The sequence below is a fragment of the Suncus etruscus genome, chromosome 7 (assembly GCF_024139225.1).
Source record: "Suncus etruscus isolate mSunEtr1 chromosome 7, mSunEtr1.pri.cur, whole genome shotgun sequence".
NCBI classification, from domain to species: Eukaryota; Metazoa; Chordata; class Mammalia; order Eulipotyphla; family Soricidae; genus Suncus; species Suncus etruscus.
The window spans coordinates 79,346,892-79,364,957 of record NC_064854.1 but is presented as its reverse complement, the minus strand read 5'-3'; the positions used below and the strand labels follow the sequence as shown (position 1 = coordinate 79,364,957).

Genomic DNA, 18,066 nt, shown 5'->3' with positions numbered 1-18,066 from the left:
ACCTTAAAAGTAATGATTAAGGGGCTGGAGCAGTGGCGCAAGCGGTAAAGCATCACCTTGCGTGTGCTAGCCTAGGATAGATCACAGTTCAATCCCCCGGCAACCCATATAGTCCCCCAAGCCAGGAGCGATTTCTGAGCACATAGCCAGGAGTAACCCCCGAGCATTAGCAGGTGTGGCCCAAAAACCAAAACCAAAACAAACAAGAAAAAAGTAATGTTTAAAGTGAAACTAAAATTTTGGTTTTGATGAAACTAGGATTTGTAAAATTCTTGACTTTCAAAAAGAAAATATTTGGGGCCAGAGAGATAGCACAGTGGTGGGGCGTTTGCCTTGCTTGCTGCCAACCTGGGAGAGACCCACTTCAATTCCTGGCATCCCATATGTTCACCCAATTTGCCAGCAGCAATTTCTGAGTGCAGAGCCAGGAATTGCCACTGGGTGGGGCCCAACAATCAATCAATGAATAAATCAATAAATAAAAATTTAAAAAAAGAAAGAACATATTCACAAATGAGATTTTAGTAACAGTTTATATTTTCTTTTTCTTATCTTGGTTATATCCCTAATCTTCTAAAAATACAGATTAGGGACTTAAGTGATATTGTAGTGGGTAAGGCTCTTGCCTTGCACACAACCAAGTTTGATCCCTAATATCCCATATGGTCTCCAGAGCACCACAGGAGTAACTCCTGAGTGAAAAATCAGGCATACCCCTGAACATTGCTGGTGGCCAAAAAAAAAAAATTAAAAATACAGATTAATTTGACTTTCTATTACGATCTTTAAGTAGTGAACACCATTAAGTATTATCTAGAATTGCAAATACATTTTTGGTAAATATCCAACTAATTTAGGGTATTTGCTGTATTGCAGAATCAAGTTGTTTCATTTTGATGCTGGAAAAAAATTATATTCCTAATATTTTGTAGTCAGGGAAATTCAAGCAAAACTAACAATATTAAAGTTTAGTGGTAGCATAGGAAGATAAATATGCATGCTCTCAGTTTATTATATAGCTTTTACTTCATTTTTTAAAATCTACCTATATATTCATTTATTTAAATGTTTCCTGGGCATTTGTGCTTCTTATACAAACTGGGAACAAAATTACACTGCTTGGTGTTTTATCAGTTTATACTTTAAGATGCAAACGTCTCATGGAGTGTTTTTTATGTGTTTTTGTTGTTTCTTACAGGAGTCACAAAACAGTTATTTCCCAATACAGATGATGTTTCAATTAGGAGAATGATAGGGCAAAAGCTAAACAACTGTACCAAGAAGCCAAATCTAAGCAAAAATCTTAATTCTCAGGATATTAAGTAGGTCTTTTTGGTAAGCCTTTTAGATCTTCACAATTCTTTCAAAATGGCAAGAAAATGTAATATTTTCATTTATGGAATGCAATTTCTGAATACTCTACCAAAGAACATTACTGCCCTGAAAAATATGAATGGGTATTCCAAGAACTACAGTTGAGGAGAGGAAAGGGAAATTAGACTTGGGAAATACTGAGTTCTATTACAAGGTTTTCCTTGCCCGTAATTTATTAACTGTTTTTGTAGCCTTCAGTTTGTCCCTGTGCACCAGAATTATTTGTGAGAGGGCTATAAAGCATTTAGGTCTTCTGAATGTGTTTTGATGAGAGACTTTTTTTTTTACAGAACATATACTTAATTTACGTGTGGGGATAGGAAGGAGCCAAAGCAGGGACAAATAACAATGTAAGAAGTATTTCTTGAGAGCAGAGTACAGACCCTTGGGCCATCTTGAGGTACATTAGAGAACTGTGTTTACAACTCTAGACAGTGATTTGACCTTTTGTAATTTCTTCAACCTTCCTCCATTCTGTTTCTGATTGTTTTCATATCACTTATTCATTTGTGTGTGTTTGATAAGAATTTGGAGGGTGGGTCTGGAATAGCCTTCCAAATGGTGTTCATGAGGGCCAGGGGTCAGTCCTGTTGTTTCTCAGCCAAGAGACTCTGCCAGTGGTTCAATGCCAGAGTCTGAGGAAGAGGCTCAGGTCCTCTAGGCTGGGAAAAATTTAGGCCATACTGGTGCTTGGGTTTGTGGAGATTTTGTTCCTCATAGGACTCAGTGGGCTGTGCTTGGTCTAGCCCTAGAAACTCTGCAGACCAGAGATCAAACCAGGGTTGCTCAAAGATGTGTAATTTAACTCCTGTACTGTGTCTCTGGCCCCTTGATAAGGATTTTATTTTTTACTGAGATATTTGTGTGATATCAAGAAAAATAATGATTTTACACATTTTAATGACACTTTAGAGTCAGGTCTTTTTTTTTTAAATATGGAACGCTTCATGAATTTGCATGTCATCCTTGCGCAGGGGCCATGCTAATCTTCTCTGTATCGTTCCAATTTTAGTATATGTACTGCCGAAGCGAGCACTAGTCAGGTCTTGTACTAAACAAAACTGTGTGTTGCAATTTTGTATTGGCTTTAGTGCTATCTTGACGTTTTGTGCTCATATTTTGCTCCATATTTTGGTGAAATCTCTGTGAAAAGCACTAGTGTTATTATGTTGTTAACATTTTCGTTGATTAATAGATGCATATGAAGGCATAAAAGCAAATATAGTATGGACTGGTATCATAGTACAGCAGATAGGGTACTTACCTTACATGCAGCTGACACAGTTCAATATTTAGTATTCCAGATGAGATGGTTCCCCAAGAACTGTGAGGAGTAATTCCTGAGTGCAGAGCCAGGAGTAACTCCTTGAGTATTATTGAGTGAAGACCAAATAACACCCTGACCCCCCAATCAAGGTCTATTAAAAGATACCCTTTAAAATTTTATTTTCTTCTATCTTCAGCTTGTTTTTGTTGTTGTTGTTTGTTGTTTTTTTGTTTGGGGGGCCACATCAGGTAGTTCTTAGGGACTACTCCTGGATTTGTGCTAAGAAATTACTCTCTTGACATGCTTGGAGACCAAATGGGATGCCAAGGATCAAACTCAGGTTGGCCTCCTGCAAGGCAAACACTACTGTGCCTCTGGCTTAAGTTTTGTTTGTTCTCTACCGAAATATACCCTGTTTAATACAATTTTACTTGTCATTTCTCTCTACCATTATAAGTAGGATATGGGATTATGCATAACAATAATTCCCTATATGCACCCTCTCCCTTTTGCTAACACCACCTGCATTCTTCTTTTGTTTTTTTTGTTTGTTTATTTGTTTGTTTTTTTGGGGGGTCACACCCGGCAGTGCTCAGGGGTTACTTTTGGCTGTCTGCTCAGAAATAGCTCCTGGCAGGCACAGGGGACCATGTGGGACACCGGGATTCGAACCAACCACTTTTGGTCCTGGATCGGCTGCTTGCAAGGCAAACACCGCTGTGCTATCTCTCCGGGCCCACCTGCATTCTTCTTAAAGGTCCTCTGCAGTTTTACTTTATAACTAAAACCAGCCCTGATGGAAGTTTCCAAAACCCTCTTCCTAAATCAAAAGTAAACCTAATTGTACAACCCTTGACAGGAATAAGAACTTACTCTCCAAATGAGTAATGATTCTTTATGAATCTTACAGCTTGCTAGTTAAAAGTTAATTGCCTGGGGCTGGAGCGATAGCACAGTGGTAAGGCATTTGCCTTGCATGCGTCCAACACAGGACAGACCTCGGTTCAAATCCTAGCTTCCCATTTGGTCCCCCTAGCCTTCCAGGATCGACTTCAGAGCACAGAGACAGGAGTAACCCCTGAGCGCTGCTGGTGTGACCCAAAAACCAAAAAAAAAAAAAAAAAAAAGTTCATTGCTTTTGTGAGCCCTTAGTATTTTTCCCTTCAATATGAGGCTTCCAGTTACCCGATGTATATATAACAACTGCATTCTCATTCAAAAACCATATAACCAAATTTCCAAGTCACGAAACTCTTTTTTTTTTAGTTTTTGGGTCACACCCAGCAGCGCTCAGGGGTTACTCCTGACTCTGCTCAGAAATTGCTCCTGGCAGATTCGGGGGACCGCATGGGATGATGCCGGGATTCGAACTACTGTCCTGCATGCAAGGCAAACACCTTACCTCCATGCTTTCTCTCCGGCCCAAGGTTCTGTCTTTTTAATATCTCAGACTGCCAAAAATAGGAAGAAATTAAAGTTAAAATGTAAAATCAAATTTTTACATTGATTTTTAAAATAAAAATCAAATTTCTGTACTTGATAATAGTAGCATTACTAAGTAGCCTGGCTATTTCAATGATTAAAATTGAGAAAAGAGAGAAATATTTTGCTATGAACACAATAGTTTAAATGCCATCTGAACTTGAAGCTTGCTTTGTTTATAACATGAAGTTGTTATAAATTTGCATGTATTTTGAATAAAAAGTGAAATTTTACATTACAACTTTTAATTGCTTGTTTATTTCTTTGAAATAGAGTCATATCAAAATTATGTTAAACATACTGAAAAATGTGCTGGTGAGGAAGTTCTTATAAAACTCAATGTAGGAACAGAGAGATCAACCAACAAATTGGGTGATTTTCTTGCATGCAGCTGACCAGGGTTTCAACCTATGGAGCACATATGAACCCTCAGGCCTGCTAGGAGTGATTCTTGATGAGTTCAGAAATGAGAGCTCTGAGCAAAGCCCCTTGTTGTCCCAAAGCCAAATCAAACTGTGTTCATTCCTAGTGGGCAGTAAGATACAGAGACATCTAATTAAATATTTTTGTATTTTTCTATCCTTGGTTATTGAACCAACAAGTATTAAAAAATTTATTACACTGCTTCTGGCAACATAAACACTGCTTGTCCGTGAGTTCCAAAAGAAAATATTTTTGGGAAAAGTTTATTGCATTATTTATAAGGCAAGAAATACTGAAAAACCATGCAAAGTTCTACAAATTACTATTAATCTGAGGACAGAAACCATATGTGGTCTGGGAATTGAATTGGGCCAAGTACCTTAATCCCTGTACTCTGTACCTACTGGTGACTTTGTGGTGGTTGGAGTCACTTAATCTCTTTGAATCACTCAAATTTATACAAGGATAATTGAACTATCTATCCCAGGAATTGATCCACAATTTGTTCACCAGAAAGTAAATAGAATTTGAAAAATAATTTGGGTCTGTGCTCAGAGATAACTTTTGGTAGTCTTTGGAACTATATCAGCCTGTCAGGGCATCAAACCCAATGGCTACAAGCAAGAAAAAGAAATAATATAATATATAAGAAAAGAAACAGATGTTTGTGACTATATAATAAGTTAAAATCTATTAATTTAGAATTAATCCTGAATTATTAAGAACTCCATGATGCTATTATGCTACTTTGGTGCTACAGTCGTCTTGCGTCTTAGCATCTCTAGTGGAGAGCAATTCTTCATGAGAGGAAAAACGGGTAACACGAGCGGCCGAATATGAAATATGAAATAATGAAACCACACAGAGTATGTGAGGTCAACACATCTTCTGGCAGAGTGCGACAAGTTTAATTTTTGAGCAGGGGAATTTATAGGGGTAAAATTAGCCAGAGGTAAAGAATAATTATAATCACAAAGCATAGTGCAACCGTAACAATACCTAAGCTATGGGTGTGACTGTAAAAATTCTAGGTTACAAAAGAGAAGGTTACAACTCAAGGTAACTCTTTGCAAGCTTACTTTAAATGCAAAATCAGGATTAGGAGGGAGAAGAAAATATCTAGGAACTTGATCTTTACTAGACTGGACTCTATTGTTTTAGAGGTTAAGTAAAGAGAGGAGCCAAATCCCCAAAAATGAGTTTCCCTATTTCTAAAGGAGGGTCAATAGTCAATAGCCAGGATCTGCATTCTGGTTAAGTCCTTGACTACCAGAAAACGCAGCTGCAAGGACATATATGAAAATGAGAGAAAAAGTATTGTCTTAGCTTTTAGGGGTAGCTATTATCCAGAAAAGGGGTTCTCAAATAATCTTTGGTGCTGGAATTTCTGAGCCAAACTATTTGATAGAGGCCATAATTTTGCCTGATATTTACAAAGGAGAGTTGTCAAATACTGACTGAAAATGTAATGCCAAGCATCTCTTTGAATTTCCAAACCATCAACCATCCATGCAGGGGGAAAAAAGGTGTCCACAGAAAATCTTTTGAGGAACCTCATGGGGGTTAATTTAGTTCTCCCCACCAGGAAAATCTGAGGATACAGCTGATGGTCTGAGCCCCCCTAAAAGTTTAGGTATACCCTGGCACTTTGGGAGAGATTATATACATATAAACAAAGAGGTTTACCTCTTTGTTTGACAATAATTTTGTAATAAACAGCCTTCCACCCCCTTCCCAAATTGTGTTTCTTTTCTTTTTCTTTCATTCTTTTTGGTTTGTTTTTCTTTTTCTTTTGGTGATACTGAGGTCCTTTCTTGCCTTATATACTGATAACCCAATGTTAGGTCTCTGGTACCACAAAGTATTTCCCAAGCACCACCAGGAGTGATCCTTGAGCACAGAAATGGAAGTAAATCCTAAGCAAAGCCTAGTGTGGCCCCAAAACATAAAAGTTCACAAACTGAAGACCTCACACATGCAAGGCAAGTGCTCTCCCACTGAGATCTCTAGATCTTGTTTTTTTCCATTATGGAAAGAATAGAGAAGTAACTTCTGTTTTTTAGACATAGTTTATGGAAATTATTTCATTTTGTTTCTTTACTATTTGAGAATTCATGGACTTTAAAATTATTAACTCGTTAAGGAATATAATGAAACCTTTATATTATCAGATTTAGGGAAAAATTACTAAATTTATTTTATAATTGCTATAAAATTTCAGTACATTTTAACTTTTCTTATTGAGTATCATTAAATATATTTGAGTTGACTAAAATCATGATATTAATAAAAGTTATTCCAAATTTTGGTGATCCATATATAAATTAGGGGTTGGATAGCATAGCAGTAGGGCATTTTATTTGCCTTGGATGCAGCTGACCTGGGAGGGACCTGGTTTGATTCTCAGCATCCCATATGGTCCCCCAGCCTACTAGGGGCGATTTCTGAGTGTGGAGCCAGGAGTAATCCCTGAGCACCATGGGTGTGACCCAAAAACCAATTAATCAATCAAGTTTAGAAATATATATATATATATATAAATTATATATATATTATTGTGGAAGAAATTGCAAAGCACAAAAATTTATCTCATAATCCTTAATAAAAACCTTTAATCAAAGTTCAAAAATTCCCACTGTTGCTCCATAGTTATACCTCTAGTAGAAATATTAATGATGAGTTAAAATGAGAAGATAGCTGACTTAACAGATTGTGGCTTAAATAAATAATTTTTGCAAATCATACAAAATCAAATAAAGGTAATATATTTCTGTTTTGGGGTCACACCCAGTGGTGCTCAGGGTTTACTCCTGGATCTGGGCTTCTGGTAGTCTTTGGAACCATATCGGCCTGTCAACGCATCTAACCCATCTTGCTACATGCAAGAAAAAAAAAAATTACCCTCTTCACTCTGGCCCTAAAATCATATAAAGAAAATATTGTGAAGGATTTTCAAGAGTCCATATTTTTTTTTGGGCCACACCCGGTGAAGCTCAGGGGTTACTCCTGGCTATGCACTCAGAAGTCGCTCCTGGCTTGGGGGACCATATGGGACGCCGGGGGATCGAACTGCGGTCCGTCCTAGGCTAGCACAGGCAAGGCAGGCACCTTACCTCTAGCGCCACCGCCCGGCCCCAAGAGTCCATATTTTTAAAAGGGTACACATACAAATAACCTCTACTAGCTTCACAGAAATTCTGTCACTGACATTTCATTTGGCTGTTCTTCATTTGGGAGTGGGGAGCTTGGGAGCTTTCCAAGCAGTACTGGACTTGAGGTTCCATGCAAAGATCTGAGAATGTGGTGTGGTGAGAACTTCCAGGACCACCCAATACTAGGGCTCAGGGCCATGCTGTGTTTAGAATTGAACCCAAATATACAAGGCATTGGCCTGACACTTAGACTATTTCCTTAGCCCTACGACATTTGGGATTTTTATTTTCCAGTTTGAAAGAGGTAAAGCATTTGGGGGCAAATTGCCTGAATGTTTAACTATCAATGAAGATGAAGATATATATGTATATGTATATATATAAATTTAAATGACAAACCAGCTGTGGAGAGAATACAGCAGCCTGGGCTGCAGTTTGCAGCCATCTCATCTCCAGCACTTCATATGGTTTCCTGAGCAACACCACGAGTGTTCCCTGAGAGCTGAGCCAGGAGACTGCCTAACTAGTGGCTGGATGTGATCCAAAACACAAGCAAAGCAAGACAAATGGAATTGTTATCATTTTTAAGAAGATTAATGGATATGTGGGTTGATTTATTTTACGTGTTAGAATTTTTTGTTTGCTTGTTTTGGACCACACTTGAGAAGTCACTCCTGGCAGGTTTAGTGGACCATATGGGATGCCAGGAAGTGAACACAGGTCATACGTATGCAAGGCAGACACCTACCCACTGTGCTATTGCTCTGGCCCCTCGTATTAGAATTTTTACATTTAAAAATATTTTTAAAGTCATTTGGGATAAAAATTAATATTAAGGTTCTGATTCTATAGTACAACTGGTAGAATACTTGCCTTACATGTGGCTAACCCTAGTTTAATTTCCAAAGCACGGCATATGGTCCTCCTCAAGCCCCATCAGAAGTGATCTCTGAGCACCACTGCATGTGGGACCCCCCCCAAAAAATAAATGTGAAACATTTTAATATATTCATGTTGTAAGTCCTCCAAATAGAAACTAAAATAATTTCCAAATTGACTTTCTTGTTAACAAGTTACGTTTTAAACCAAAAATTAAGTAGACAAATAACTCATATAGTATTGTTTTAAAATACTAAAAGAACTCCAATGTTAATTTACTCTATTTCTTGAATATTGTTTTTGTAGGTATTATAGATACTTGAAGCAAAGCACCTTCTGTTTGAATTCTGGCAGTGGATTTTGTTGGGAAATCTGCACCCTCCTTAGCAGAGAACAAAAACAAAATGTCAAGCCATGAAATGTCTATTAGGTGGCTGGGCTCTCCTGATGGACAAGCTTACTGAAGAAACTGCATGTATATTCTTCCCTAAATACCAGTGATGCATCAAACCAGAGACAAGTTAGCAGTCAAATAAGCATGAAGAATGGTTTCTTTGGATATATGCATTTATCATCCCCAAAGGCTTCTCTATAGAACTAAGTAACATAATAGAGCTTTTTATCATAGCAGCAAAAATTTCAGCCCACTAGATTCACCATCATCCTAATCAATAATTATCTGTTTATTATTACCAATGACTCCCCTACTAATTCTTGCATCTTCAGAATAACAAGCTGTTTGTACAAGTAAACAGTGCAATAAGTAATACTCACAAATGTGAAAATGGCAAAGCCTGCCTGAAATCTGATCATTCCAACCAGCCAAGGAACAATATCCTAGCAATAAAATTAGGAGCACTTTCTGTTACCTAAAACTGTATCAAGTAAAAGTCTAGGGAGGAAAAAAGTAGCAGGATCTTTTTGTTTATATTAAATTGTTCTATTACCCTCCCAACAAAAAGCAACAAATAGAGTCAAGTTTTGTTATTGTTAAAAGAATGCATCAACTTTCTTTAAAAAATTATTATTTGTTAATTTATATACTTCTTTTACCAACCAATATATATTAAATACATATATGTAATATAAAACATCAATATAATTTTTAAATCCTATACAAGATAGGAAATCCTTTGAGTTAATTGTATTGTTTTTTGCTTAGCTTTGTTTTTGTTTACTGTATTAGAATGAAAAAGAAATAACATCACATGGATTTGATACAATAGAGAAAAATCACCATTTTGTAAATGAATCAAAGAGAAAACTTTTGTTTGCATTTAGATCACACCAGGCTATGCTTAGGGATTACTCCTGGCACTCAGGAATTACTCCTGGCAGTGTTCCGGGGACCACATGGGGTTCTGGGTTCTGCTATATGCAAGACAAACACCCAACCCCCTCCAAGAGCAAACATTTCATCAAGAGACTTCAGTCGATGAAGCTGCAATACCAAGCCATTCTTCTTCAGGATGTAAAGAAACGTTCACATTTTGCAAAGAAAATACACCCAATGATTAGGAAATTCAGTGCTGTGGACCCAGGGTACTGTCTATAAATGTTGCTTGATAATAAAGTGGTTGTACAAAGTAAGGATTCATTCTTAAAGAAATAAGTTACATTAACATTTACTACTTTTACTGAGCTATAAATAAATTCATTAAAAATATAAAAATGCATTTTCTCTTTTTTGTTAAAAAAAAAAAAAGCCAAGAGGAGCAAGGTGGCATGTTTTCTCTGCTGCTGTCTTCTTTATCCACACACAAGATTTTTTTTTAATAATATCTTTATTTAAACACCTTGATTAGAAACATGATTGTGATTAGGATTCTAGTCATGTAAAGAACACCCCCCTTCACCAGTGCCACACACAAGTTTTACCTAGTGATTTTAGCATATGATTCTGACTTGCTATTTTATAAAGAATCTCATCTAGGGAGATAAGTATTATTATTGATAAAAGTCAATCTTACTAAAATGTTATTTTCTTAAAGAAAAACATGGTAACATATTTGCCTCCTCATGTAAATTAAATTAAATTGCCTTTACAAAACACATTATTCAACTAGAACTTCTATGGCCTTTCTTAAATATTTTGAAATATGTTGATATTTTTATAGATAATGAATATATACTTTTTGGTTTTGGGTCACATCCGATGACAGCAGGAATTACTTCTGGCTCTGCGCTGGTAGGCAGGCTTGAGGACCATATGGAATGCCAAGGTTGGCAAAATGCAAGGCTGCATGCCCTAACCAATGGACTATTGCTCTGGCCCTGACTATATACTTTTTAAATATAATATATGCACAGTTTCATACATAGGTTTTAAATGAGTTGAAACTTTAAAAAGATATGGGGCTGGAGAGATAGCATGGAGAGAGAGGTAAGGCATTTGCCTTTCATGCAGGAGGTCATCAGTTCGAATCCCAGCGTCCCATATGGTTCCCCGTGCCTGCCAGGAGCAATTTCTGAGCATGGAGCCAGGAGTAACCCCTGAACACTGCCGGGTGTGACCCAAAAACCACACACACAAAAAAAGATGTAATAAATTACCTAGAAGCAATTGCTATGCATATATTATATACATATATCAATACACATTTTATATATTCACATTTTTAAGACTTCACAATGTAATAAATGTAGACTCTTTAAGAAGTATAGAATGGGGCCGGGCGGTGGCGCGGGAGGTAAGGTGCCTGCCTTGCCTGCGCTAACCTAGGACGGACCGCGGTTCGATCCCCCGGTGCCCCATATGGTCCCCCAAGAAGCCAGGAGCAACTTCTGAGCGCATAGCCAGGAGTAACCCCTGAGCGTCACAGGGTGTGGCCCAAAAAACCAAAAAAAAAAAAAAAAAAAAAAAAAAAGAAGTATAGAATGAATGGAAGGCCTATTTTAAAAAATAATATTGAAAATATCTAGGATATAGAAACAATTTAAATTTTCAACAGATAGATCTAGGATTTAAATGGATCTAGAAGTGATGTATGCATTCATAATTCACACTTCTGTATGAAAATATGAAATCTGAAGATTCACTCTAATATGAGTGGAACAAGAGAGTGTCATGTTAAACAAAATAAGTCAGAGAAAGGACAAGTACTGGATTATCTCATTTGTCTGTGGTTTGTAAGAGATACATATTTAGAGAGTATATTGAATAACAAACTCTCAAATTTGAACAACAAAGCAGTGCTAGGAAAGGATGAGCAAGAATAAAGAAGACTAGAGATGGCAATGGGACAATGATGAAGTGTCTTGGGGATTTCCACGGTGCCTGCATAGAACCCAGGTTCTTGACAAGAGAGGAGTAGCTAAAGAAACTGTGGTATATCTACAAAATAGGATACATGCAGTTGTTAGCAAAAATGAAGTCATGAATTTTGTTTATACATGGCTGGACCTGGAGTGTATTATACTGAGCGAAATGAGTTAGAAGTAGTGAGATAAACATAGAATAATCTCACTCAGTACTGGGATATTAGGAAAATAAAGGACAATATGGGGGAAGATATCCAGAGACAATAGAAATGAAAATCTTTACATTTCATAGTAAGTAGTTTGCCACAAAGAGTGGAGAGCGCAGTTAGGGTAGAGAAGGTCTAACATGGAAAGGACATTCATAGCACCCCTTCATTTGCAGTAGTACAAACCACGATATCATAAAAGAAAAGAGAGTGGGATGAGAGAAAGAGAGAAAGAAAGACAGAGAGTGTGTGTATATAAGTGAAGTAATATGCTTGCTACAGAGACAGGCGGGAGAGGGTGAACTGGAGGTCAGAGGCATCAGGGAGATGGTGAGGGAAGCTGGGACATTGGTGTCAGGAAATGCCCACTAGTGAAGGTTGTTATATATTGTATGACTGTAACTCAATCATGAACAACTATATCTTTAAAAAACAACTGTATTATGAACAACCTTATAACCATGATGTTTAAATAAAATAAATTTATAAAATAAGATAGAAGCAAAAAAAAATTCAGAGACTATTACACCAAGTTCACACAAACATGATAAAAGCTGATGAGACCAAAAATAGAAGAGATAAACAGGAAGTTTGATTTCAAATTTACTGCAGAGAGTTGACGTCTTCAACTCTCAGCAAGTAGTTATCTCATTGATACCCTAACAGGGGTCCTCAAACTTTTTAAACAGGGGGCCAGTTCACTGTCCCTCAGACCATTGGAGGGTCTGACTATAGTAAAAACAAAACTTATGAACGAATTCTTATGCACACTGCATATATCTTATTTTGCAATGAAGAAACAAAACAGATACAAATACAATATGTGGCCCTCGGGCCATAGTTTGAGGACCACTGCTCCTAAAACTATGTTCATTGTGTGTTCAATCAAGAGTATGCAAGTATGGTCCCCTAAGGCCACCAGGAGTGATTATTGAGAACAAAGCCAGGAATAAACCCTGAGCACCACCGGGTGTGACCCAAAAACAAACTAAAAAGAGCATGCAAGATTAACTGCCAAGTTGTAGTAAAGCAGAGCACATTCTGACAAGATGTGAAGGAAATGAGATATGCTTACATTCATATATTGAAAGAGAGAAAATGTGTCTTTTATATTGCTCAGAGTTAGGGCACACTTTCCTGTCACTTATCAGGGGATCTACACAGACTGTTACCCTCAAATTCCAGGGTCAATCAGGGAGTTTCTGAGTCAATACAGAAATAAAGATGCAGCATGTGCTTGCCCATACATTTTAGAGACAAACTTTTGTTGTTGTGTTTTTGTTTGTGTTTTGTTTGTTTTGAAGTCACATCTAGCAGTGATCAGGACTTACCTCTGACTCTGCACTTAAGGATCTCTCTTAGTGGACTTAGTGGCCAGATGTGGTGGCCGGGATTCAACATACAAGACAAGTATCCTACCTGTTATATTACCATTCCATTCCCTCTCCTCCACATTTTTATTTTATAAAATGTTTGTTCAAATGTTGTACTTTGGCTTTTCCTGAACACTTAATTTGTGTTTGTTTGGTTTTTTTTCTTGTTTTTTTTTTCTTTTTTTGAGGGGGTATTACCTTTTGTACTATCTCTATGGCCCTTGTTTGGGGGATAACTCTTGGTGATTCTCAGGGACCAATTCTTGTTCATTGAACAAGAACTCTTGAATTTGTTCAAGAACAAGAACTCCAGAAGTTCTTAGAAGCCCTTTAGGTATCAGGGATTCAGCTCAGACCTCCTACATACAAGAATATGCTCCATGCATTCCAATTCTGAGTTGTCAGATTTAGTCTGAGAACTGACTTTTTTCAGTATTACTCCTGAGAGAAATTATTTTATTTTATTTATTTATTTTTGAAAGGAGCATACACATCAGTGCTCAAGGATCACTCCGGGAAGTACTCAGGGACCATACATGGTGTCTGGGATCAAATGAAGGTTGACAACGTGCAAGATGAATGACAACTTGAACTATTTCTTCATTTCCACCCTGTCCTGAGAATATTTTATTTTATTATTTTTAATAAAATATTTATTTAAGCACCATGATTACGATCATGATTGTAGTTGGGTTTCAGTTATAAACAGAACACCCCCCTTCACCAGTGCAACATTCCCACCACCAATGAGAAAATTTTAATGTAACCGTATTTCCTTTGATCTACTGACCTAAACAAAGTTTGGAAAACATTCTGTCACCAGCCCTAAATTCCTAATTCCCTCACCAGCAGCTGCAAATACGGGGCAGCCCCACACACTTCCATAGGAACCCTGCACCTTCAGGGAGTGTGGTTTTAGACTATGAAATGTGCTTTTCAGGGGATTCTCTGAATGCTCAGTGTCTTTTCTCTCTATATCTCTGTGTATTCAGTGGATGCTCAACTTACCTTTTATTATTTTATTTATGTATTTATTTGTTTTTTGGGCCACACCCAGTGACATACAGGGGTTACTCTTGGCTATGCGCACAGAAATCCCTTCTGGCTTGCGGGACCATATGGGATGCCAGGGGATTGAACTACGGTCTGTCCTAGGCTAGCGTGGACAAGGCCTTAGCCCTTGCACCACTAATCCTGCTCCCCCTTTTATTAAGCTTACCATAGGATTTATGTCTGCTAGATATTGCTATTCTGGATGACTTTCCTTTTGCTAAATTGTAGTTGTCTTACCAGTATGTTCTGAGATCAGTACGAACTGAGATTCAGGACAAACTTCTTTTATTTTCTCCTCTATTTAGCTGCTTTTTGCTAGTTTTGTTGTGCTACTGATCCTTTTATTGTTGTGAGGGCAATTTTCTCATCTGGAGAATTTCTTTTTGTTTATCTTTCTGTTTTTCCATCTTCTGTTTTGGAGCCACAACTGGCAGAGCTCAGGGGATACTCCTGACTCACAGCTCAGGGATCACTCTTGGGGTGGCTTGGGAATATGTGGTTCAGCCCAAAAGTTGTGATTTCTACTGAAAATTATGGAGTGCACATTTTGAATCCAGGAAAAAGGCAAATTTGAAAATTACATTTAACCCAACAAAAAATATACTAGCTCTGAAAAGAGAATTGGAAAAAAGTGAACTAGTCGATATATATATATATATATATATATATATATATGTATGTATATAGGGCACTCCATCCCCAGAAATCTGGATACACATTCTCTTCGAATGCACATGGGTCATTCTCCAGGAGAGACTACATGCCCATGTAACATACCTCCACAAAATCAAGAGGATAGAAATCGTGCAGAATACCTTCACTGATCACAAGGCATTGAAATTAGATGTGAACTACAAAGGGACACAGAAGAAATTTTAACACCTGGAAAATAAACAGCTTACTACTAAACAACTTGTGGGTAGAGATGAAATTAAAGAGGAAATCAAAACATTCCTGGAAACAAATGACAATTGTCACACTGTGCATAGACACTTCCATTTAGGGGGAAAACAGCAGGCCTGACAGTCAAATGTTCAGAACACCCCTGACACGGAGAGCTTATTCACCCCCTAAGAAATATTTGTTCAGCAGGCCCGTTATGGATGTTTTTGCCCTTCCAAGGATTATTGGCAATATTTCTGAGATTCATACCATGGTATTGACATCACATATCTTTCATATTTAATTGGTCTATTTTCTTCCTTGTTTAATTACAGGTGGAAATATGGCCTCAATCAAATTCCTTTGCTCAGAGAAATTCTTCTAAAAAAAAGGCCTTCTCCTATATATATATATATATATATATATATTTTATATATATAGCAAGCAAAGATCTGGTGGAAATTTTGGAGAATGTCCAATTTCTCATTTGGGGGAGGGCTGGGTCATACCCAGCAGCACTCAGGGGTTATTCCTGGCTCTAGGCTCAGAGGACCATATGGGATGCCAGGATTCGAACCACCGACCTGCATGAAAAGCAAATGCCTTACCTCCATGCTATCTCATATTTTTCTTATCTCTCATATCTTTTATCTGTTACTTGTCTTTATACTGTTTGTCAATTTGTGTTCTGTGTGAATTTGAAAGTTTGTTTGAGTGTGCATTAAAATTGTATGTTAGAATCATGTGTTGAAACAGTGTTTTTTGTTTTGTTTTGTTTTGTTTTTTACCATGACTAAGTATCTTGTAGATATATAAACTTTATCAGCCACTTTTCCAAAGTCAAACTGGCTGCAAAGGAAGAAAAAAATGTCCTAGCTGCTTCAAGGTTTTAGAACTTGCTTCTCTCCCTTGGGAAAGAGAATGTCCCCAGGAAACCTATTGTCTGTTTGCTAACAACGAGTTAGGAAAAGAATAGGTCTGATTTTTTTAAGTTTTCAAGTTTCTCTAATTTATAAATTCTTTTTTTTTTTTTTTTTTTTTTGGTTTTTGGGCCACACCCGGCGGTGCTCAGGGGTTACTCCTGGCTGTCTGCTCAGTAATAGCTCCTGGCAGCACGGGGGACCATATGGGACACCGGGACACGAACCAACCACCTTTGGTCCTGGATCGGCTGCTTGCAAGGCAAACGCCGCTGTGCTATCTCTCCGGGCCCATAAATTCTTAAGAAATAAAAGTTCTTAAATAATGTTGCAATTTATTATGGTTAACCTTTTTAAAATAATATTGCTAATTTTGTGAGTGCAAGATATTATTAAGAACTTAATTTTATTGACAGTTTCAAAGTTAATGTTGGTCATATGATAACTTTATGATGCATAATATTATCAGTTGGTCAGAATAATATTAGAAATGCTAACTTAAATAGCTAGTGCATCTTTAAAATAGTGGACCTAGCACACAAATTCCTTCCAAAGCTTGGAGCTGGGGGTTTGTGCCCGCCCAACAGCATTGTTTTTAATCTAGCCACAGCAGTGCTGACTCAAACTTATTAGTGACTACCACAAAAAATCTTTCAGGTGTAATTTCATCTTCAAGAATGCTCTCGAATTTTATCAGAATTTATGGGATTCAGCAAAATCAGTACTGAGAGGAAAATTTATAGCTTTGCAAGCACACATCAGGAAGGAAGGAAGAAGGGGTATATCTGAATAGCTTAATGACATAGCTTATAAAATTAAAAAATGATCAACAAAAGGAACAAAATAGATAGGCTGAAGGAAATAACAAAGCTTAGAGCTGAAATCAATGAAGTGGAAATCCTAAAAACAATACAAAAGATCAACAGAAGCAAAAGTTGATTCTTTGAAAACATAAACAAGATTGAAAAACCACTGTCAAAACTCAAAGAAAGCGAGAGAGAGAAACTTGATAAACCGGATTAGAAATGAAAAGGGAGGGCCCCAGAGAGATAGCGTGGTGTTTGCCTTGCAAACAGCTGATACAGGACCAAAGGTGGTTAGTTCAAATCCCGGTGTCCCATATGGTCCCCCTTGCCTGCCAGGCGCTATTTCTGAGCAGACAGCCAGGAGTAACCCCTGAGCAAAGCCGGGTGTGGCCCCCCCCCAAAAAAAGAAATGAAAAGGGAGGGTCATAGGGTTTCTGCCTTGCATGCGCTAATGGAGGATGGACTGAGGTTTGATTCCCCGGCATCCCATATGGTCCCCCAAGCCAGGAGCAATTTCTGAGCGCCAAGCCAGGAGTAACCTCTGAGAGTCAGTGGGTATGGCCAAAAAAAAAAAAAAAGTAGAAAGAAAAAGAAAAAAAGAAATGAAAAAAGGGGGAGATCACTACAGATATTGCATAGATTCAAAGGTTAATCAGAGACTACTTTGAGAAATTCTATGCCATGAAACACAAAACCTGAAAGAAATGGATAAATTCTTGAACTCTTATAACCTTCCACAGTAAAATAAAGAGAGGTAGCATATCTAAACAACCCATCACTATTGAGGAAATTAAAATGATAATCAAAAGTCTTCCCCAAAACAAAAGTCCAGGCCCAGATGGTTTACTAATGACTTTTTTCAAACCTTTCAAGAGGAACTACTACCAATCCTTTTCAGGCTCTTTCATAAAATTGAAGAAACACGAACACTTCAAAATAGTTTTTATAAAGCTAACATCACCTTGTTACCAAAACCAGACAGAGATGC

At 37.5% G+C, this 18,066-nt stretch overlaps 1 protein-coding gene and 1 non-coding gene across 7 annotated transcripts in view; one reads left to right on the top strand and one right to left on the bottom strand.

Annotated features, from left to right (window-relative positions):
- BEND6 (BEN domain containing 6) overlaps window positions 1–10,249 on the top strand; it is a 46,733-nt gene extending 36,484 nt beyond the window's left edge. For 4 of the 6 annotated variants that reach the window (XR_007497544.1, XM_049776940.1, XM_049776942.1 and 1 more), the window contains 2 exons: window positions 1,199–1,335; window positions 8,884–10,249. Coding sequence is in view for 5 of the 6 variants with exons in the window: in XM_049776940.1 (XP_049632897.1) it covers window positions 1,199–1,326 (128 nt within the window). In the remaining variant the exon portion in view is untranslated. The remainder of the gene's footprint in view (window positions 1–1,198; window positions 1,336–8,883) is intronic. The other 2 variants (XM_049776944.1, XM_049776943.1) reach the window with 1 other exon arrangement.
- LOC126015085 (U6 spliceosomal RNA) lies at window positions 2,304–2,410 on the bottom strand. The gene has a single exon (XR_007497984.1). It is a non-coding gene; the product is annotated as a U6 spliceosomal RNA (small nuclear RNA).
- Window positions 10,250–18,066: the final 7,817 nt, after the last annotated feature.